General features: G+C 37.6%; 2 protein-coding genes across 6 annotated transcripts in view; one reads left to right on the plus strand and one right to left on the minus strand.

The window, feature by feature from the left end:
• Coq2 (ubiquinone biosynthesis protein COQ2, mitochondrial) overlaps positions 1–12,192 on the plus strand; it is a 229,058-nt gene extending 216,866 nt beyond the window's left edge. For all 4 annotated transcript variants that reach the window (XM_067142743.2, XM_067142742.2, XM_068226600.1 and 1 more), the window contains one exon: positions 11,930–12,192. In XM_067142743.2, coding sequence (XP_066998844.2) covers positions 11,930–12,091 — 162 coding nt within the window. In that variant the 3' untranslated portion in view covers positions 12,092–12,192. The remainder of the gene's footprint in view (positions 1–11,929) is intronic.
• Positions 12,179–17,240, minus strand: part of LOC136866083 (protein Abitram) — a 40,916-nt gene continuing 35,854 nt past the window's right edge. For both annotated transcript variants that reach the window (XM_067142745.2, XM_067142744.2), the window contains one exon: positions 12,179–12,990. In XM_067142745.2, the coding sequence (XP_066998846.1) occupies positions 12,307–12,888 (582 nt within the window). In that variant the 5' untranslated portion in view covers positions 12,889–12,990 and the 3' untranslated portion in view covers positions 12,179–12,306. The remainder of the gene's footprint in view (positions 12,991–17,240) is intronic.

Below are 17,240 nucleotides of genomic sequence, written 5' to 3' on the forward strand. Positions count from 1 at the left end.
TGTTGTAGTGTCACTTGGTATTGTGTCTTACAGTGACAATAAAGTAGTTAACACAAGGAATTGTGATCTCGTGTGATATTTCTTTACGTCAAACAAAATCGCATTTGAGAGCGATAAATTGGCTACTGCAACAGGACACTCTGAGACTCAGCAGTGAAGATCGACCAAATGACCGTGGCGATTTTACGAAAAGAGCTGGCATCCCGAGGTTTACCGACAGCTGGAAGCAAAGCGGATTTACAAGAGGGGCTGCGGCAGGATTTGATAGACAACGAGAAGGACCCAGCCAGTTTCGACTTCAAATTCACCTCAGAGGAAGAAACCATGCATATGTTCGCACAACTAACTGCTTTGATTCAGGCCCAGTCTGAAAAAATCGAGGCCCAGTCTCAAGAGATAAAGGGCCAAATCAATTCTTTGGTTAAAGATCTGAAAGAAGATATTTCAAAAATTAATGACAAAATCAGCAGCTAAGAATTAGACGTAGATAAAGTAGTAAGTGATATGAACACCTTGGAAAACAAAGTCGAGGAGAAGATTGGATAAACTGAGCAGGAATCCAACAATTTTAAAATCGATGTAGGCCAGAAATTTACAAAGTTTGAACCTGAGGTTAATAGAAAAGTTTCAACCCTGGAGAAAAACATTTCTGTATGCAGTAGTCAATCCCCCTTGGGATACCGGTTGATCCCAGAGTAATAAAAGACAGCCTACTGGAATTTCGTGGGAGGCTCGGGGAGTGTCCTAAAACATTTCTAAAGACATTGTAGTCTCCAATGGGTAGGAAAAATATACCTACGGAAATATACTTGCAAATTGTCAGCCAGCGACTAAAAGTATCAGCAGGGGCTTGGTGGCAGAACATTAAACATTAAAGGGCTCAGCCTCGACTGGGAGGAATTCAAGAAAGAATTCGTCCAGAGATTTGACTCTGAGGCTGTCCAAACTTCGGTACAAAAGAAGTTTCTAACTGAAGCACAACCCACTGGAATGAGACCAGGAGCTTTCATAATTCAAAAACTCCAGCTCTTTAAGAGAGTCCACGAGGAGGAAAATATTGACACGAGCGTCCCTTATATAATTGAACCGCTACATGATAAGGTTCGATAGCTTGTTAAGGTGGCACAACCAAAAACATTTGAAGAGCTCAGTCACATCATAGCAAAATTAGACTAAGAAATAAGTTACCATGCCTCAAAAATGAAAACCTTAACAGTGGAGGAACCCCAGAAATGCTACCGATGTGGACAGACCGGGCATTTAAAAGACTGTGCCCGGAAAACTAGCTTGGGACTGTTCGAGTCGGGGCAAGGATGGTTCCGGAAGAAGGATTACACCTGGGCCCTGTTTCATAAAACTAACTAATAATATTAGCTAATAATATTAGAACTCATAAAAATAATTATTAGTTAACCAAATTCTGTTTCATAAAGATTTACACATGACTAATAAAATATCTTCACTAATAATATTAGTTCATTAGTCAGCTGATACAAATGGAGGTTAGAATTGGTCTGTTGCATATGTTCTTGGTTTGGGTTTGTTCCTCGCAGTAGGCTAATGCTTGACTACAACTGACTATTAATCCACATGTTCAAAAGGCTCACTTGATATTTTCGTTGTTATGAATCAGATACGTGTGAAAATGGATAAAAGAAGTGAAAATAATGTGAGAGAAGAAAGTTACTTTGCAGAAAGTGATTGAGTTAAAGCATCAACTATTTGCAGCCTTTTGCACACTATAACCCTCCTTGTTCCTTTTACTTTTTTAATTTCATGTGCTCTTAAAAATCTCTGAGATGGACTAGCAAAATCTTTGTTTACTACGCCCTATTGGTGGGGGCGGCAGGATAACAGCCATGGTATCCCCTGCCTGTCATAAGAGGAGACTAAAAGGGGTCCCAGGGCTCTCAACTTGGGAGCGTGTGTTGGCGAACATGGGGCACTGAGATGAGTCCTGCCATTGCTTTAACTTACTTCTGCCAGGCTCATTTTCATCTACCCTTCTAACCTCCCTTGTTCAACTCTTGTTCTATCCTGACCCTGACAGTATTAGGTTGCGAGGCCGAGAGAGGTGGTGGTGGTGGTGGTGGTGGTGATTATTGTTTTAAGAGGAAGTACAACTAGGCAACCATCCTCTATATAACACTAATCAGAGGAGAAAATGGAAGGGATCCTACACTTCGAAAAATGAAGATATCGGTCAAAGAAAGACAAGGGCCACGAAGGGCGTGAAAATGAAAGACTCCCTAGCCTTCACAAACCTAATAGCGTCGGGGTCGGAAAAGAACAAGAGTTGACCAAGAGAGGTCGGATAGGATAGATGAAAGTGAGGAGTCTGGCACAAGTAAGTGGAAGCAATGCCAGGACTCAGCTGAGGGCCCCGTGGTCGCCAATCCACGCTCCAAAGTTCAGAGCCCCTGAGGCCCCTATTAGTCGCCTCTTACGACAGGCAGGTGATACTGTGGGTGTTATTCTACTGCCCCCACCCACAGAACTGCACTACAGAAACACAATGATACTGTGTATCACTACCAACCGGTGGAGTGCAATGCGAAGCTGCTATTTTAAGGTTATGCTTCATTCCTTGCAGTGGAACGTTCTATTACCAATCCTATCAAGCAAATACTCAGTAATTCTGTAATCTAACCTAAATCTCCCATTGTATTCATATGTTTGTTATATTCCAGTACAGGCTCTTTTTGACATAACATTTATTGAACGGTGAATACCTACACTCGTTCCTTATCACTATTTGAATCAGAGTCGACCATTTCAGTGATCTTCATAATTTTATTGCAAAAATATTAAAAACCGCTTACTTTGGTTTCACTAATAATATGAATTATGAGTCAAAATACACTCATGGAAGTAATCCTATTAATATGAGTAACTTTTATTAGTCATGTTTTCTATGAAAGAATTTACTAATATTATTAGGAACATCTACTAATAATTTCAACTCATAAACTAATAACTAATATTATTAGCTAATAATTTTATGAAACATAATACTAATATTATTAGTTAATATTATTGGTTTCTTAGTAATAATATTAGTGAAAGATGTTTTATGAAACAGGGCCCTGGTTAGAAGGTTAACATATTGGTCAAAACTATAGTGAAACACCAAAGACCTCAAAAAGGAAGAATCACTGCCAAGAAAGGATTGGCCCCGAAACCACCACAAGTGGAGTCAAATAGCCACAAACAGAACATTAGAGTAATTGAAGACAAAGAAACGTCATCTGATAACACCGAAGAGGGCACTTGGACGGAGGCTGTGAAGCGAAACCGGCACCGTAGACAGGTAATCATAGGTTCAAGAAAGGCTGATGAAACTAGCAACCTAAGAGCGGCTAATAGAACAGCCTGGTTGTATATAGGCAAACTTCATCAGAACACAGAGAGAGAGGATATTATTAAATTCCTTAGAGATAACAATATATCTGATGACATTATTTGTGACCAATTAGACACAAAAGGTATAAAGAAGGTGTTTCGAATTGGTATTGGTTTCGACCACCTAGAAAAAGTAAATAACCCAGAATTCTGGCCAGGGAGGTATAATTTTCGACCCCATAACGGCTCGGGTACAATGCTCTCAACCAAATCCTGATAAGGACGACAACATTTTGCCTACATCAAAGATTAAGCTACTATTATGGAATATTGAAGGACGGCTGAGCATGACAAACATACTAGAAGAGATGATACAGGAATTTGATATAATAATCCTAGTGGAAACATTTTTAACGCATGCTTGGCAAACCAGTAGACATTATTCAACATTCATCATGGCAGAAAAATCTCCAGTAGGGAGACCCAAAGGAGGCATTGCATGTCTGTACACTGATCAATTCTCACCATTTAGTGTATAATATAGATCTACAAGCGTTTTAGTAGTTCGAACCAAGCCGTGTGTTTGTGTATGCGTATACTTCCAGCCAGATTTCTCTTCAATTGAGATTATTGAGGAAGTCAGTAAAGCTTTAACTGTAACTACTAGAGATGATGCCATTATCCTTGCCGGAGATCTAAATTGTCGCATTGATACAGAACATCGAAAATCAACAGAAGTTTTGGACTTCTTAGAAGAGGAAGGTCTTCGGTTGGTGAATGCCTCTGACATGAATACCTACATGTCTCATAATGGTGCTAGCACAATAGATCTGGTGTTTATAAACTCCAAGTTTGTGCCGATCAAGCAGGAGGTTATTCTCGAGGCGCAACGGAAACACCTACCAGTTGCAACTTCCTTACAGCTGGAGAATAGGCCTAGTACGCTTGATACAGTTAAAAAACGTACAAAAATAAGTAGAAAAAGTAATCCGTCTCTTATCTGTGGTGAAGATAATCGAACGATACTTAACCTATTACGAGAGGGTAATCTTAATGAGGCGGCATTATATCTAGAAGTGCTGCTCCAGAATGCTACTCTACCATCAATACCTGTGGTTAGGAAATCTCAACCCTGGTTCACTAAGGAATGCTATAAATGTCGTAGAGATGTACTGGAAGCATTACATACAGCCAGAAGAGAGAAAACAAAAGAATTTCTTGAAATATATGCCAGTAAAAGGAGAGCATACAAACTACTACTAAAAGAAGCCAAAAATCATTATAGAGAGGAAGAAGAAAAGAAACTTATAGAACGTGCCAGTCTAGATCCTTACCTCACCCTGAAGCCTAGACAACCGAAGTTCTCCAGGAACTTACCAATGGAAGTTTGGGAAAAGCACTTGAGTGCAGTGCTTCAAGAGAGAGACACACGACCTACTAATTATTTCGTGCCAGTTTTCAAATAATCCCTGAAATTGACGAATTTTCGATTAATGAGGTTGTATCAACTAATACAGCATCTAAAGATAACAAGGCATGTGGCCCAGATCAAATTTTCAATGAACATCTTAAAGCTGCTCTCCCAAAATTGGGTGAATCCATCACTCACCTAATGAATGAATGCTTGCGGCAAGGTAGGATACCAGACAACTGGAGAAAATCTACTATTAAAAAGCTTTATAAAGGCAAAGGTGACACCGCAGATCCCAACTCATATAGAGGAATAGCACTAGAATGTACACTACTAAAGACTTTAACTTCACTAGTAGGTAAACGTCTCATTAAACTGGTGGAAAATAACCTACCGGAGTCGCAATTTGGATTTAGAAAAGGAAAATCAACGACTTGAGCTATCCGCTGTCTCCAGACTGAGATAGAAGCCTTAAAGAAACCAGGGGGTAAACTGCATGTCATCTTTATAGATTATTTGAAAGCTTTTGACACCATAAGCAGAACCGTACTGTTAGAAAAATCGGAGAGTATCATTGGTAGTACGAACTACCTTATACCGCTGATTAGGAACCTACTGCTCAACAATTCAATAGAGGTAGACGATGGCATTACCAAATCCATTATTTTGGAACAAACAACCGGGGTATTACAGGGAGAGCCATTAAGTCCACTACTATTCATCATTGCGACAGCAGACATAGTGGATTTGGTAAACCAGGAAAGCGTCAAACTATTAATGTACGCTGATGATATGGTCTTAACATCAACTTCAGAGAAGGAACTCCATGAATCATTCAACCAAATAGTAGGTTGGATAAATAAAAATGAGCTCAAACTGAATGTAGAAAAAACAGTGTCCATGATGTTTAGAAGAGGGGGGCCTCATGGAACCTTCTTTTACGGAGACCAAGAACTTAAGTCCGTAAAGCATTTTAAATACTTGGATGTAATTTTTCAAACCCAAGGTAATGTTTTCACCCTCCATCTCATGGACCGTCTAAATGCATCTATGAAAGCAATATTTGACATTAAGCATCTGAGAAACTTGTCTTTAGAAACAGCCATAAAACTCTTTCATCTAAAAATCAGCCCTATAGCAACATATGGCTTGGAAAACATTTGGGAACATTTGAGTATGAAACAGTTAGATAAAATCGAGAAGTTGAAGGCAAACTACTTGAAACGGGCTCTGTGCCTCTCCAAATATTCTCCTTCCCGACTCGTGTATGAGCTATGCAGAGAGGGATTTTATGTGGAAGAGCTAAGGCTACAGTTGTTACTTCCAGCAACAACACCCTATATACATCTGCTTCGAGACCTACGATCGAAGAGGGCTGCCATCTGGGAAGATTTCTACTCTACCGATGCCATGCTAAATCGCGAGTGGGTTCAAGGTGGATATGAACTGTGACACTTGCTGACAAGGTTCTCCGTTCATGGGTTCCATTATAAACTATGTAATATAAAGCATTATCATGAACCAGGTTTGAACTGTGTATGTTCAAGATGTGGTGCACACTGTACTAGGTACCATGTTTTAAGTTGTAAACAGCGATTGGAATCACTGGTGAAATTTTGTAACGAAGATTAATATTTTGTATATCAATTCTTTGCACATTGTGCGCATTAAATAAATTATTAAAAATTTAGTGATGATGAACCTAATCTATCCCACCCGGCTATTAACTTGACAATTAATGACAAGCCTTCCATCGCTATCCTTGACACTCAAGCTTCACACTCGTTTGTGAACATAAATGTGGCAAAATTATTAAAACATGTTTGTCCTGCCAAGATGGCAACAGTCAAGGCGCCAACCCATGACATACATTACAAGATTGAGGGTTGTACCTTTCTTCAAGCCAAGTGCTCTACTGAAGTCATAGATACAGTATACCGGTAAAGGTTGTCAAGGATTTCACACCTGACATAATATTAGGACAAGACTTACTAAGTAAATATGGGTTAATGATAGGTTATACAGCCAATGAAATATTATTTCATTTGGTAATAAAAACAGAATTAGATTGGCATGGGTAGAAAATAAAGCCTTTTGAGTTTTTTTGCTAGTGGCTTTACGTTGCACCGACACAGATAGGTCTTCTGGTGACGATGGGATAGGAAAGGCCTAGGAGTTGGAAGGAAGTGGCCGTGGCCTTAATTAAGGTACAGCCCCAGCATTTTCCTGGTGTGAAAATGGGAAACCATCTTCAGGGTTGTTGACTGCTTTTTCCACCCCAAGAGGACTATCAGTTCAGAGTCATGCCCTTTGGTCGTAAGAATACTCCACCCACCTTTATGCGCCTGATGGATGAAGTCTTGTCCAGATACACAGGCAAATTTTGCCAGGTCTATCTGGACGACATCCTTATGTACAGCAAGACGTTTTCAGACCATTTGGGGAACTACAACAACTGTAGCCGTACAGTGTGGTACCGAATTTATGAAGAGTAATATTGAGGGGGAGGTTTTGTGCACGCCGGACCGTGCGATTAACAGCAGGCCAGGTGGTGAAATCGGGCGCAGTGGAATTTGAACCCACTATCCCCTGGATGCAATCTCACAGCTGCAATTTCAGTTGGGAAAACCGAGTCTTTCTGAGAATTCCGTTGCGAAGCACAGGTACATCAGCTAGTTATTTTATACAAATAGCATTTCCCTTCACATAACCGAGCGGTTGCTTGATGCAATATATAATCTGTGCATTTGCGAAGTAGTGGCATCTAAGAGCATGACTAATTCATAAGTGTGGAGCATGAGTTCATACTATTTTCGGAAGGCTTATCAGAGACCGATCATTTCACTCGCATACCTCCTGTGAGGTAATAGAGATGTGTAATTTTTAGCCTTGTAGCCTCGTATAGTAACAGTTGGGCTTTGAGACGAAAAGTGTTATAAATATATCATAGTACAGTATTGCACAAGATATAGAATAAGCAGTTTTGACCAATTGTATCTCCTGATTTCTCCTGCTTTTCATATCACGATCTCCTGATTTTTGGTTTTGTAAAGTTGGCAGGTATGAAGATGTAAAACCAATATTATTATTATTATTATTATTATTATTATTATTATTATTATTATTATTATATATTGTCTTCAGGCTGATAGCAGGAGAAGGGATGATAGACATGCATGTCACATTAAAATAGGTAACATGCAAATCAATACAGTAATTAAAAAGCTTTGTATAAGAATGCCTCATTACCATTGATCAGGTATTCATAAGATTGACAAATCCAAGATGACCACATGTATTATTTAGACAAGAAAGTAAATTATCATATGGAGAAGATAACAGGAATGGAAAATTTTTACTACTAATTCATTCAAGCATAGGGCTATTCACTGGAGAATAGGGGGTACTAGATCCTTAATAGACAACCAAAACCGACTTTGAATTCAGGGAATCTGTATGTAATGTACGAGTTTAGTGGGGCTCTAAGTGAATCTGTGTTCAGACAGATAAGTGTGTAGAAGCTACAGGATAAGGAAATTGTACATACTGTAGATACAGGGTGCAGGAAAAACTTTGTTTTGTAGATTTAAGGAGTGTTAGAAGATAGAAATAGAAGGATTAACATACGAACCATAAGTGTGCAGTGATTAGTTTCAACGCTGTGTGCACTTTAAGATTGGTTGCCAACCTCTCAGATGCTAGAGCGTAAACGTGTCACACTGCCACATTTTCTACTCCCCCTCCCCCAGATGGTTGAAATGTCTCCCTCCAGTATGGCAGCACAATTCACATTGACACAACATTGATTTCCGTATTCTGTGGAATATTCCCGGTGTTTCTTGGACAAGATGTGCAGCCATAGTGATCAGCTCTAAGCCTCTAGGTTCTCCTCACTCTCAACTGGGCTTTCATGCACTGGGCCTTTCATGTGACCCCACTGACTTGCCTATCCACCTGTGGTCAAACAGTTGTGATTTGATTTGGCGGCACTGCAGCAAAATGGTTTGGGACACCATCATGCTTAGCTGTTGACAAATCTTCTAAAAGTTCCAGCAACACCTCTTGCAAAAATAAAGTACTTTTATCCATATAGTCTCAGCAGAGGATGTAAGACCGATTGCCGATTACGCCTGCCCACAGATTGACCACAAACATTCCTGGTGCCTGAAAATGAAAGTATCGTGAGGATTTTCATCTGCCCAAATATGATTACAGTAGGCATTGAACATACCCTTTTGCACATTACGATACCTCGTTGGTAAACTATACAAGTCCAGGGATATCAGAATTTTGATCCGTTTCTGCCCAAAACCAATCACAAAATGCAACACGCAATGGGTAATTGTTTGGAGACTGTGCCTGCACTCTTTGTGTATCAAATTCATTTATTCCTATAAATGGAATAATATATTTCCTTCCACCTATCAATACTTAACAATTGTAATCTCTTTGTTTATGGTACGGATGAATATTTGTTGTCTTTCAGTACATTCCAGACACGTCCCATTTTATGGGCTACTTTCCGTATTCTGGTTGAAGAGCACTTTTCAAATGCATTTAAAATTTCTTCATCAAACTCTGGCATCCGTCTTTATCTGGGTCGACCCATGTCACGCATGTTGGCAGACAGTGAGACCAAATCACACAGGCATACATACAGCTGAATTTCTCAAAGCAGCACCATAAACCAAGTGAATGTCAGCAAGATCGCTCCAAGTGTACTTGTGTCTGTCCATTTCAGGTTGAACTGATACCACATTCAGAAAGTTTAGGGACACCTCTTCAAAGTAGTAAATCAGCTCCTGGACCAAAAGTTTTTAAAGTAGTTTTCATTTTGCGTATCTCTCCAATATTGCTTGAAAATTGACTTTTTCAGAAAAGACTACAAGTTACTATTTTTACCTGTTTATTATTTATGTGCATTTATAACGTTTGATACACAACCTAAAAACCCTGGGTTTTAAGAAAAAAATTGTTTTTATTTTATTTTAATGATATCAGCTGTAGAAACTAAGCTAGGAGGTAGCTACATAGAACACATCATAAAAAAATTAGAAAAATTCTCTGCCGTAGTGAGACGTGTTAAATTGTTTTCAATCATAAGGGGGAAAATATGAAAACATGGGTAAAAATAATCACCCATAAATGTTGTGACATTGCATATCCTGCGCTATCTGTGTACTGGGCTAAGAATTGAAAACACTTATGAAACCACATGATATTACCAGAAGGGAGAAGTGGTAGTGGTGACTGTTGACTGAAGGACAAAAGGAAGGCAGAAGGAAGGTCACGTGGACAGTGTCTCAGCAAAATCAGTGTGGCTCATTTACACTCAAGAGTCTGGGAGGTGGACAGGCAGAATAATCACCACAGACCTATAGTTCGTATGTTCTCACTCCTTTAATAAGGAGACAAAGTTTTTCCGCACCCCGTATAATCAACAAAAGTTTCACAGAATAGATACAGTAGTAAGAAGGTTTAGGATATGGAAAGAGAATGGATAATAAGGATCCTTCAGTAGAAAGAGCAAAGTTATAGTATGAAAACAGCAGTGTACATAGATGGAAACAATGAATATTTTGGAGGAATGATGCAAAACAGGTAGCTTGTAAACGTAAGCAGAAGGTGTTATCAAAGTTTGCTCCAAACAAGAATTGCTATTCATAGGGAACATTACACACAGAAGGAAATAGAACCAAGCAATATTGCAGTCCAAAAGGTAATTGTAGGAGGAATTTGAAAATAACCTGGAAACCAGGTCAAATGTCGTAAAGAAGTTTTGAAGAGGAGGAAAAAACGTAAATAAATAGCATTGGATAAAAGCAGTAAATGCACCAATGTACAAGCAAGGGAAATGATGGATTACAACAATGATTAAAACATTAGGCTGCTCATCCACTGGAAGAGACTAGGCGCGACTGCCAGTTGGCGTCTGTACTCCATACGGGTCTGTATGAGTTTCTGTAGTAGGCGTTGTCAAGTCATTAAAGAAGGTGAACAAGCTGTGGCATTATTGCATCGACAGTTACAATCAAAAACCAGTGGTGCACCCACCAGATTTCCATCACTAGGCGAAAAGAGAAGTGTCGCTACTGCTTATGGTATCAGAGACAAATTTGTAACATACTTCTGGGAACATAAACCAAATAATTGAAAATTTTTAGGTAGTGTTTTTTTTTTTAATTTCCTTTTCATTTTATAACAGGAACTGCATGTTACCATATTGAAATAATAATAATCATCATCATCATCATCATCATCACAAGGCTGACGTATTTGAGCACCTTCAAATACCATAGGACTGAACCTGTCAAGTTGGGCTCAGAAGCCTGCACTCGCTGTTTGAGCTACTCGATCTGGCATATTAAATAAGAGTACTTATCATTAACACCCACTTCCTCTGCAACTTTCGACCATAGTTTTCGTCGTATATCTTGAGAATGATAGCGCTTATCTTTCGTATTTCACAAACCGCACTTGTCAACTTTTCATTATCTACATCTATGATAAATGTTGATTGATACGGTATTAAATAAAAATAATGTTGCATATGACGACGACAGATAACCAAATGCTTGGAGGAACCCTGGAGAACAGGCGACTACAAGCAGCATACCCCATTCGAGGGGGTCTGTCACTTGTCGCCGGCTATAGTTGCGTGAAGTCGACTGCTCGAGGTCACTTGCAGTGGACGCAGTTCTGTTACAATCTTCGCCTTGGGATCAGTCAGGCTAGTGCGCATGTAATCGCACGTAGTCTCTTCCAGTGGTCTAGCAAGTGCTTACAGGCATTTTAGAATAGAAGGTCTAGTGATCTATGGAGAATAATTTATAGGAAACTTACTGTTGTTTTAAGATCACAGTGGGGCCTTCAGAACTATTGTGCACTAAATAATTGGAAAATACCATGACAGCAATGGCAGTTAAGTTTATTTTTCATAGATATAGAGTACCAAGGAAGGATCACCATTTTGAAGAAATATGGTATGAAGAGCAAATAATTAAAAGACCTTTTAATGTTTACCATAAACTGTAGCTGCAGTTGGATTGTGGAGAGAAACCTTACTGTCCTTTTTATTACATTAATTTAATGTTATCTTCCTAAAGAAAATCATAAATGTAAACCAGGTCTGTAACATATTTGTGTAATGGATATATTTTTCTTCCTGTGTTTCAGATATACACACTCAATGTTCACAATCCCCAGGACTGTGCAAATAAATTTAAATCCAATCAAAGGGTTGGGTTGATATTATTTGGTGGTATCGTTGTTGGAACTCTCCTGAAAGTACAAGACTGCGTGAAAACCGAAACAAAAATGAAAGATGTTAATAGGTAACTTAAGTTTCTTTTAGTTGAAATGATTATTCTAGATGTATATACTTAATGGAATTCTTCTGTGAAGAAATTGTAAATAAAACATAAATTACTGAACTTCAAGCTTCTGCCTTTATTTTATAAAGAATCACAAATAATACCAAGTTTTATTTACATTTTAATGATAAAGAAAAACTACAGTAAACTTCCTTTATCTGTTTTTATGTTACATTCAAGCTAAACTACTTCCGCTTCCCGCTTTTCTATAATTCTCCTGTAGTCTTCACGGGTCAACATTTCTTCCTTTTGTTGTTCACTGTTTGTAATATTTGGCAAAACTATTGCAATATAACCCTCTGCAGAAGGCTTATCTATTAGAAGTTTTGGATTTTCAATTAATGCATCATTCATTTCTACCAGTTTTCCTTTAATGCAACTGTAGACAGTGTACTTCGTATTATCTGTACATTCAATAAAACAAAGAGGGGAAGAAGCTTGCAGAAACTGAGCGCCATGTTTTCCCTTCCCAGTCACTTTGTTTTTCAAACGATCAACATTTGTAGAAACATGAAAATCTATTTTTACAATGCTCTTTTTTTCCTTAATAATAGGGTGAGATTCTGCCAGAGTTATAAGGCAGATTCGATTAGAATGAAACAGAATACAGTGATCTTCGCCTTTCTTATTACCAGCATCAAGAACATATCTTGGAGTGTAATATCTTTCTGTAACAGACTGATAAATGTCACCGTTTCCTATACTGTCTTCAATGGGAATGCTTTTTCCTTGATTCCTGTTATTAACTTTTGCTTCTTCCATACTGATAAATTTACATTAATCTTCTCCAGAATGTAATTTTTCTTTGTATTTTGTTTGCATCATACGGGATTTAGCCAAGTTTGCCTGTCTTCGTTCTTCTCTCTGAAACAGTTTCAAAAATTATCAGTTTTAATGACAAAACTTAGCACATGAATCAATACAAGAGAAAAAGAACAGAACATTAAAGGAAAAACAATATAAAAACATTTTTTTATTCTTTGCTAAATATGTAATATGGGGATTTATTAACAATGTCGTTAATCCGTTGCCTCTATGTCCAACAATTCTCAAGTTATGTTCAGAAGTAATAACTGCTAGTGACATTGCGCTGTCGAGTACCAGGCAGCCTTGACACTGTACATAAACTCTGCCAGTCTTTTCCTGCACTCCATCTGTTACTGCTGTGTTCTTCTGTTGCCACTGTTAGTGGACTTATTTTGACTTATAATGGACGTAAATAACAACTGTCCGTATGTTGAGCCAGAATGTACAAAGTTTGCTAATGTCAATTCTTGATAGCGAGCCGGCACACAAATTTGGTGTAAATGTAATGTGTACCATCATGGATACAAATGAAGAAAGTGTATACTGTTGTGAATTAGACAATGTGAAAAGCAGAGACATTGGAGAAATTTATGTGCATAACAAGAAATCCCTCGTTTACAAAGCTTATTTTAGACCGTGAAGTGTTGACAATGACAAGACATAACATGAGCTTAAAAACAAAGAACAGGTCAAAGAAACATTTACTGACAACTTTAAATCCATCAAATAGAACATGGCATTTTACTTTTTACAAACAGTTCACTTCCTGGGTAAATTCATGGACTGTGATTGGTAAAAAGAACAGAGTTGTCATACCATGACACCATAAGGAACACATTTTCGGAACCCAATAGAACTTACGTAGGCTTCAAGCTGGAAATTAAAGGGGTAAGAGTTTTCTAAGATAGTTGAATGTATGAAACATACATTATTTTGATGTGCCGTACAGTATCTCATTTATTGTTGCAAGTGAAATCTTGAGAAGTGCTTCTTGATCAGGTTGTCCTTGGAAGGTCAAGGTATTGGAGCAATGTTTTTAGGCAGTGACAGATACATTGCTTAAGTTTCAGGTGAGGCTCTACTATGGTTAATTGGTAAAGAGGTTTACTTTGTTTACTTATGGCTTCCTACCATCCATCACTCGATGCCTCATATTTCTGTTAAGGATATTTTGAGGGTAAACTCCACCTTTGTTTATTCCTTTTCAGATCATCAAAGGGACATGTTTCATCTCTATGTGGGAGACATCTTCAGCCAAAGAACAAAAATAGAGTAAAGATACACATGGAATTCCTGATAAACTGCTTTATCGTAAATAACATGTCTCAACTTGTACAGTTATACATTAAGAACTCAGTCAAATGCCACAATTAGAAATATACACTTCAGCAGACCTGCCTGAGTTACAAATTATATTTATAATTAAAAATGTTAGGTCTTCAGAGAAGATTATAAAGTTAAAATGAGATTACATGGTTAATGTGAATGGCATTGTTTTTTGGATCATGATGGTTTTTAATACAGTATTCACAAGGTATAAAACCCGTTGATAGTCCAACAGCTGATAAGTTATTGATCTTGATGTTCTGATACTAAGTTAGAAATAATCTTAAATCAGGTGGAACTTCTCTCAAAATATAAGGATTGAATTGCTGGGTTTGTCTAATGGCACTATATGTTATGGAGAAGTTACAAAGTAGGAGAAGTTTAAAAAGAAAAGGAAAAAATTATTAGAAAAGAATGTAGTTCACAAATAATGTCAGAAGCTTCCGAGTACTTACTCCTTTGTCTGTCTCTCTCTGCCTACGTGCAGCCTTCTGTAGGACTACAGATAGCTGGCCGTCTGTCGGGAGCAGCAAGCATGTGAAAGGAGGCAAGAGGGAGGGCTTGAGGAGAAAAAGTTGAAAGACTACTGTGTCTGTTACAGTGTTTTGACAAAGAATGTATTTATGAATCTTCTCAAAAATATATTGAGGGTTTCTCAAGTTTCATTTAAATTACCATTTGGATTATTTCTTTGATATGTATTAATGAAAATGGTCTCATAAATATTTAACAGAATACTTTTATTGGCTATTTTGAGAATGGACAGGTCTTGTTCTATAGTTGATTAAAATTATTAAAATGGGACATATGGATACTCATGGCTGAAAATCTCCTGTGCTTTTTGGCATTGGTATGATCCTGGTAACAAGTTTAAAAAAAAAAACTCTGTCCTGTTTGGTCTCTATAGCTTGCTTGGCATTGTGTACAGTTCTACTTATAGACTCTGGAATTAGTGAATTTTGAACTGGTATTAACATTGTGATGATTGTAGAACATAGCAGAGTTATTTCTATTTGAAATGATACATTGAGATTCTGCTTTTTGAATATGTTCATGATCTGATAAATATTTTCATTGTTGAAACTGAAAGTGACATAGGTTTCTTTCATTTTACTTCCTAATAAGAGTAATTGAAGGTTTGTTTGCCAAGTTATGACTACTATTCATCTCTCTTTCTGTTAATCGCCAATAAATGGATATTATATGCCCTATGAACTAAACTCAGAAAAGGTTGCATTTTTCTGGGTTTTGGGGTGAAGAGAGTCCAGTGTTAGCAGTTTGTGTAGGCTTTCTAAGAATTTCAAAGATTTATTAACTTCTAATTCCAGTGTAATTTTAATAGATGGATGTTGAAAATAAATTGTTATAAGTATTCCAATATTCCTGTCACAAAAACTACAGTATTAACCTTGTTAAAGATAATCTTTATAAACACAGCAAACTGAGCAAACTTGGGACAGACGAATTGCTAATTATTCTATAATTTGTTTTATCCAATTATTATTTCTCATTTAACAATTTAATCTATCAACAGGAAGGTCTTGGAGCGCTCCTGCGTCGGGAATACTTGCCGAAATTTACATTGATCATTTCGAAAAGAACAAAATTTTCAATTAAAAAAAAAAAAAAAAACACTATTTATAATTTGGCAAACAGGGATGGGAAGCCTTTGTTGACAAAATTGTCAGGTAAAATTCAGAAATTCCAGAGTCTATAAGTGGAACTGTACACAATGCCAAAAAGCACAGCAGATTTTCAGGGGCGCGCGTGGCTGTGAGCTTGCATCGAGAGATAGTGGATTCGAATGCCACTGACGGCAGCCCTGAAGATGGTTTTCCATGGTTTACCATTTTCACACCAGGCAAATGCTGGGGCTGTACGTACCTTAATTAAGACCACAGCCACTTCCATCGAATTCCTAGGCCTTTCCTATCCCAGTGTCACCATAAGACCTATCTGTGTTGGTGTGACATAAAGCCACTAGCAAAAAATAAAACATTCTTTTTCAACTATAGAACAAAATAACCAATACAGGTATTCTGTTAAATTTTTAAGAGAACATTTTCATCAATACAGATCAAAGAAATATTCCATCCAAGTGGTATTTTAAATGAATACATTTTTTGTTAAATCCACCATAACAGACACAGTAGTCTTTCAACTTTTTCTCCGCTTTCAATTTCTCTTTAACCCATCCCTCTTGCCTCTACTTGCTGCTCCTGACAACCACTGGCTATCTGTAGTGCTACACAAGGCTGCATGCATGTCGGCCGGGCCAGAGAGAGACAGACAGACGAAGGAGTAAGTACTCTGAGGCTTCTGACATTATTCATGAACTACATTCTTTTCTAATATTTATTTCCTTTTCTTTTCAGACTTCTCCTACTTTATAATTTTTCCATAACATACAGAGCCATTAGACCAACTCAGAAATTCAATCTCTATATTTTGAGAGAAGTTCCACCTGATTTAAGCCTATTTCTAACTTAATACCAGAACCTCAAGAACAACTTCTCAGCTAAGTGTTGGACTATCAACAAGTGTTTTAATAGAGTATTCACAAGGTATAAAACCAATCATGATCCAAAAACCAGTGCAATTCATATTAACCTTGTAATCTCATTTTAACTTTATAATCTTCTCTGAAGACTTGTATATTTTTAATTGTGCCATTTGACCGAGTTGTTAATTTATAACTCTATAAGTTTAGACATGTTATTTGATAAAGCAGTCTATTAGGAATTCCATGTGTATCTTTACTATATTTTTGTTCTTTGGCTGAAGATGTCTTTGATTTTGAGTACTGAGGTTTGGTACTATCTTTCAGTTTATTGATGTTCCAATCATAGTCCAATGCAGCAATCATTGACCTGAGCTTTAAGCCGCTGTATGAGAAATGAACACTCCTTAAGAGCATATTTCAAACAAAGGCTGTGATAACGTTTTAGGCTTCCAGTGCGAACTTAGTGTTTTATATGTTC

This window comes from Anabrus simplex, chromosome 3 (genome assembly GCF_040414725.1).
Source record: "Anabrus simplex isolate iqAnaSimp1 chromosome 3, ASM4041472v1, whole genome shotgun sequence".
NCBI lineage: Eukaryota > Metazoa > Arthropoda > Insecta > Orthoptera > Tettigoniidae > Anabrus > Anabrus simplex.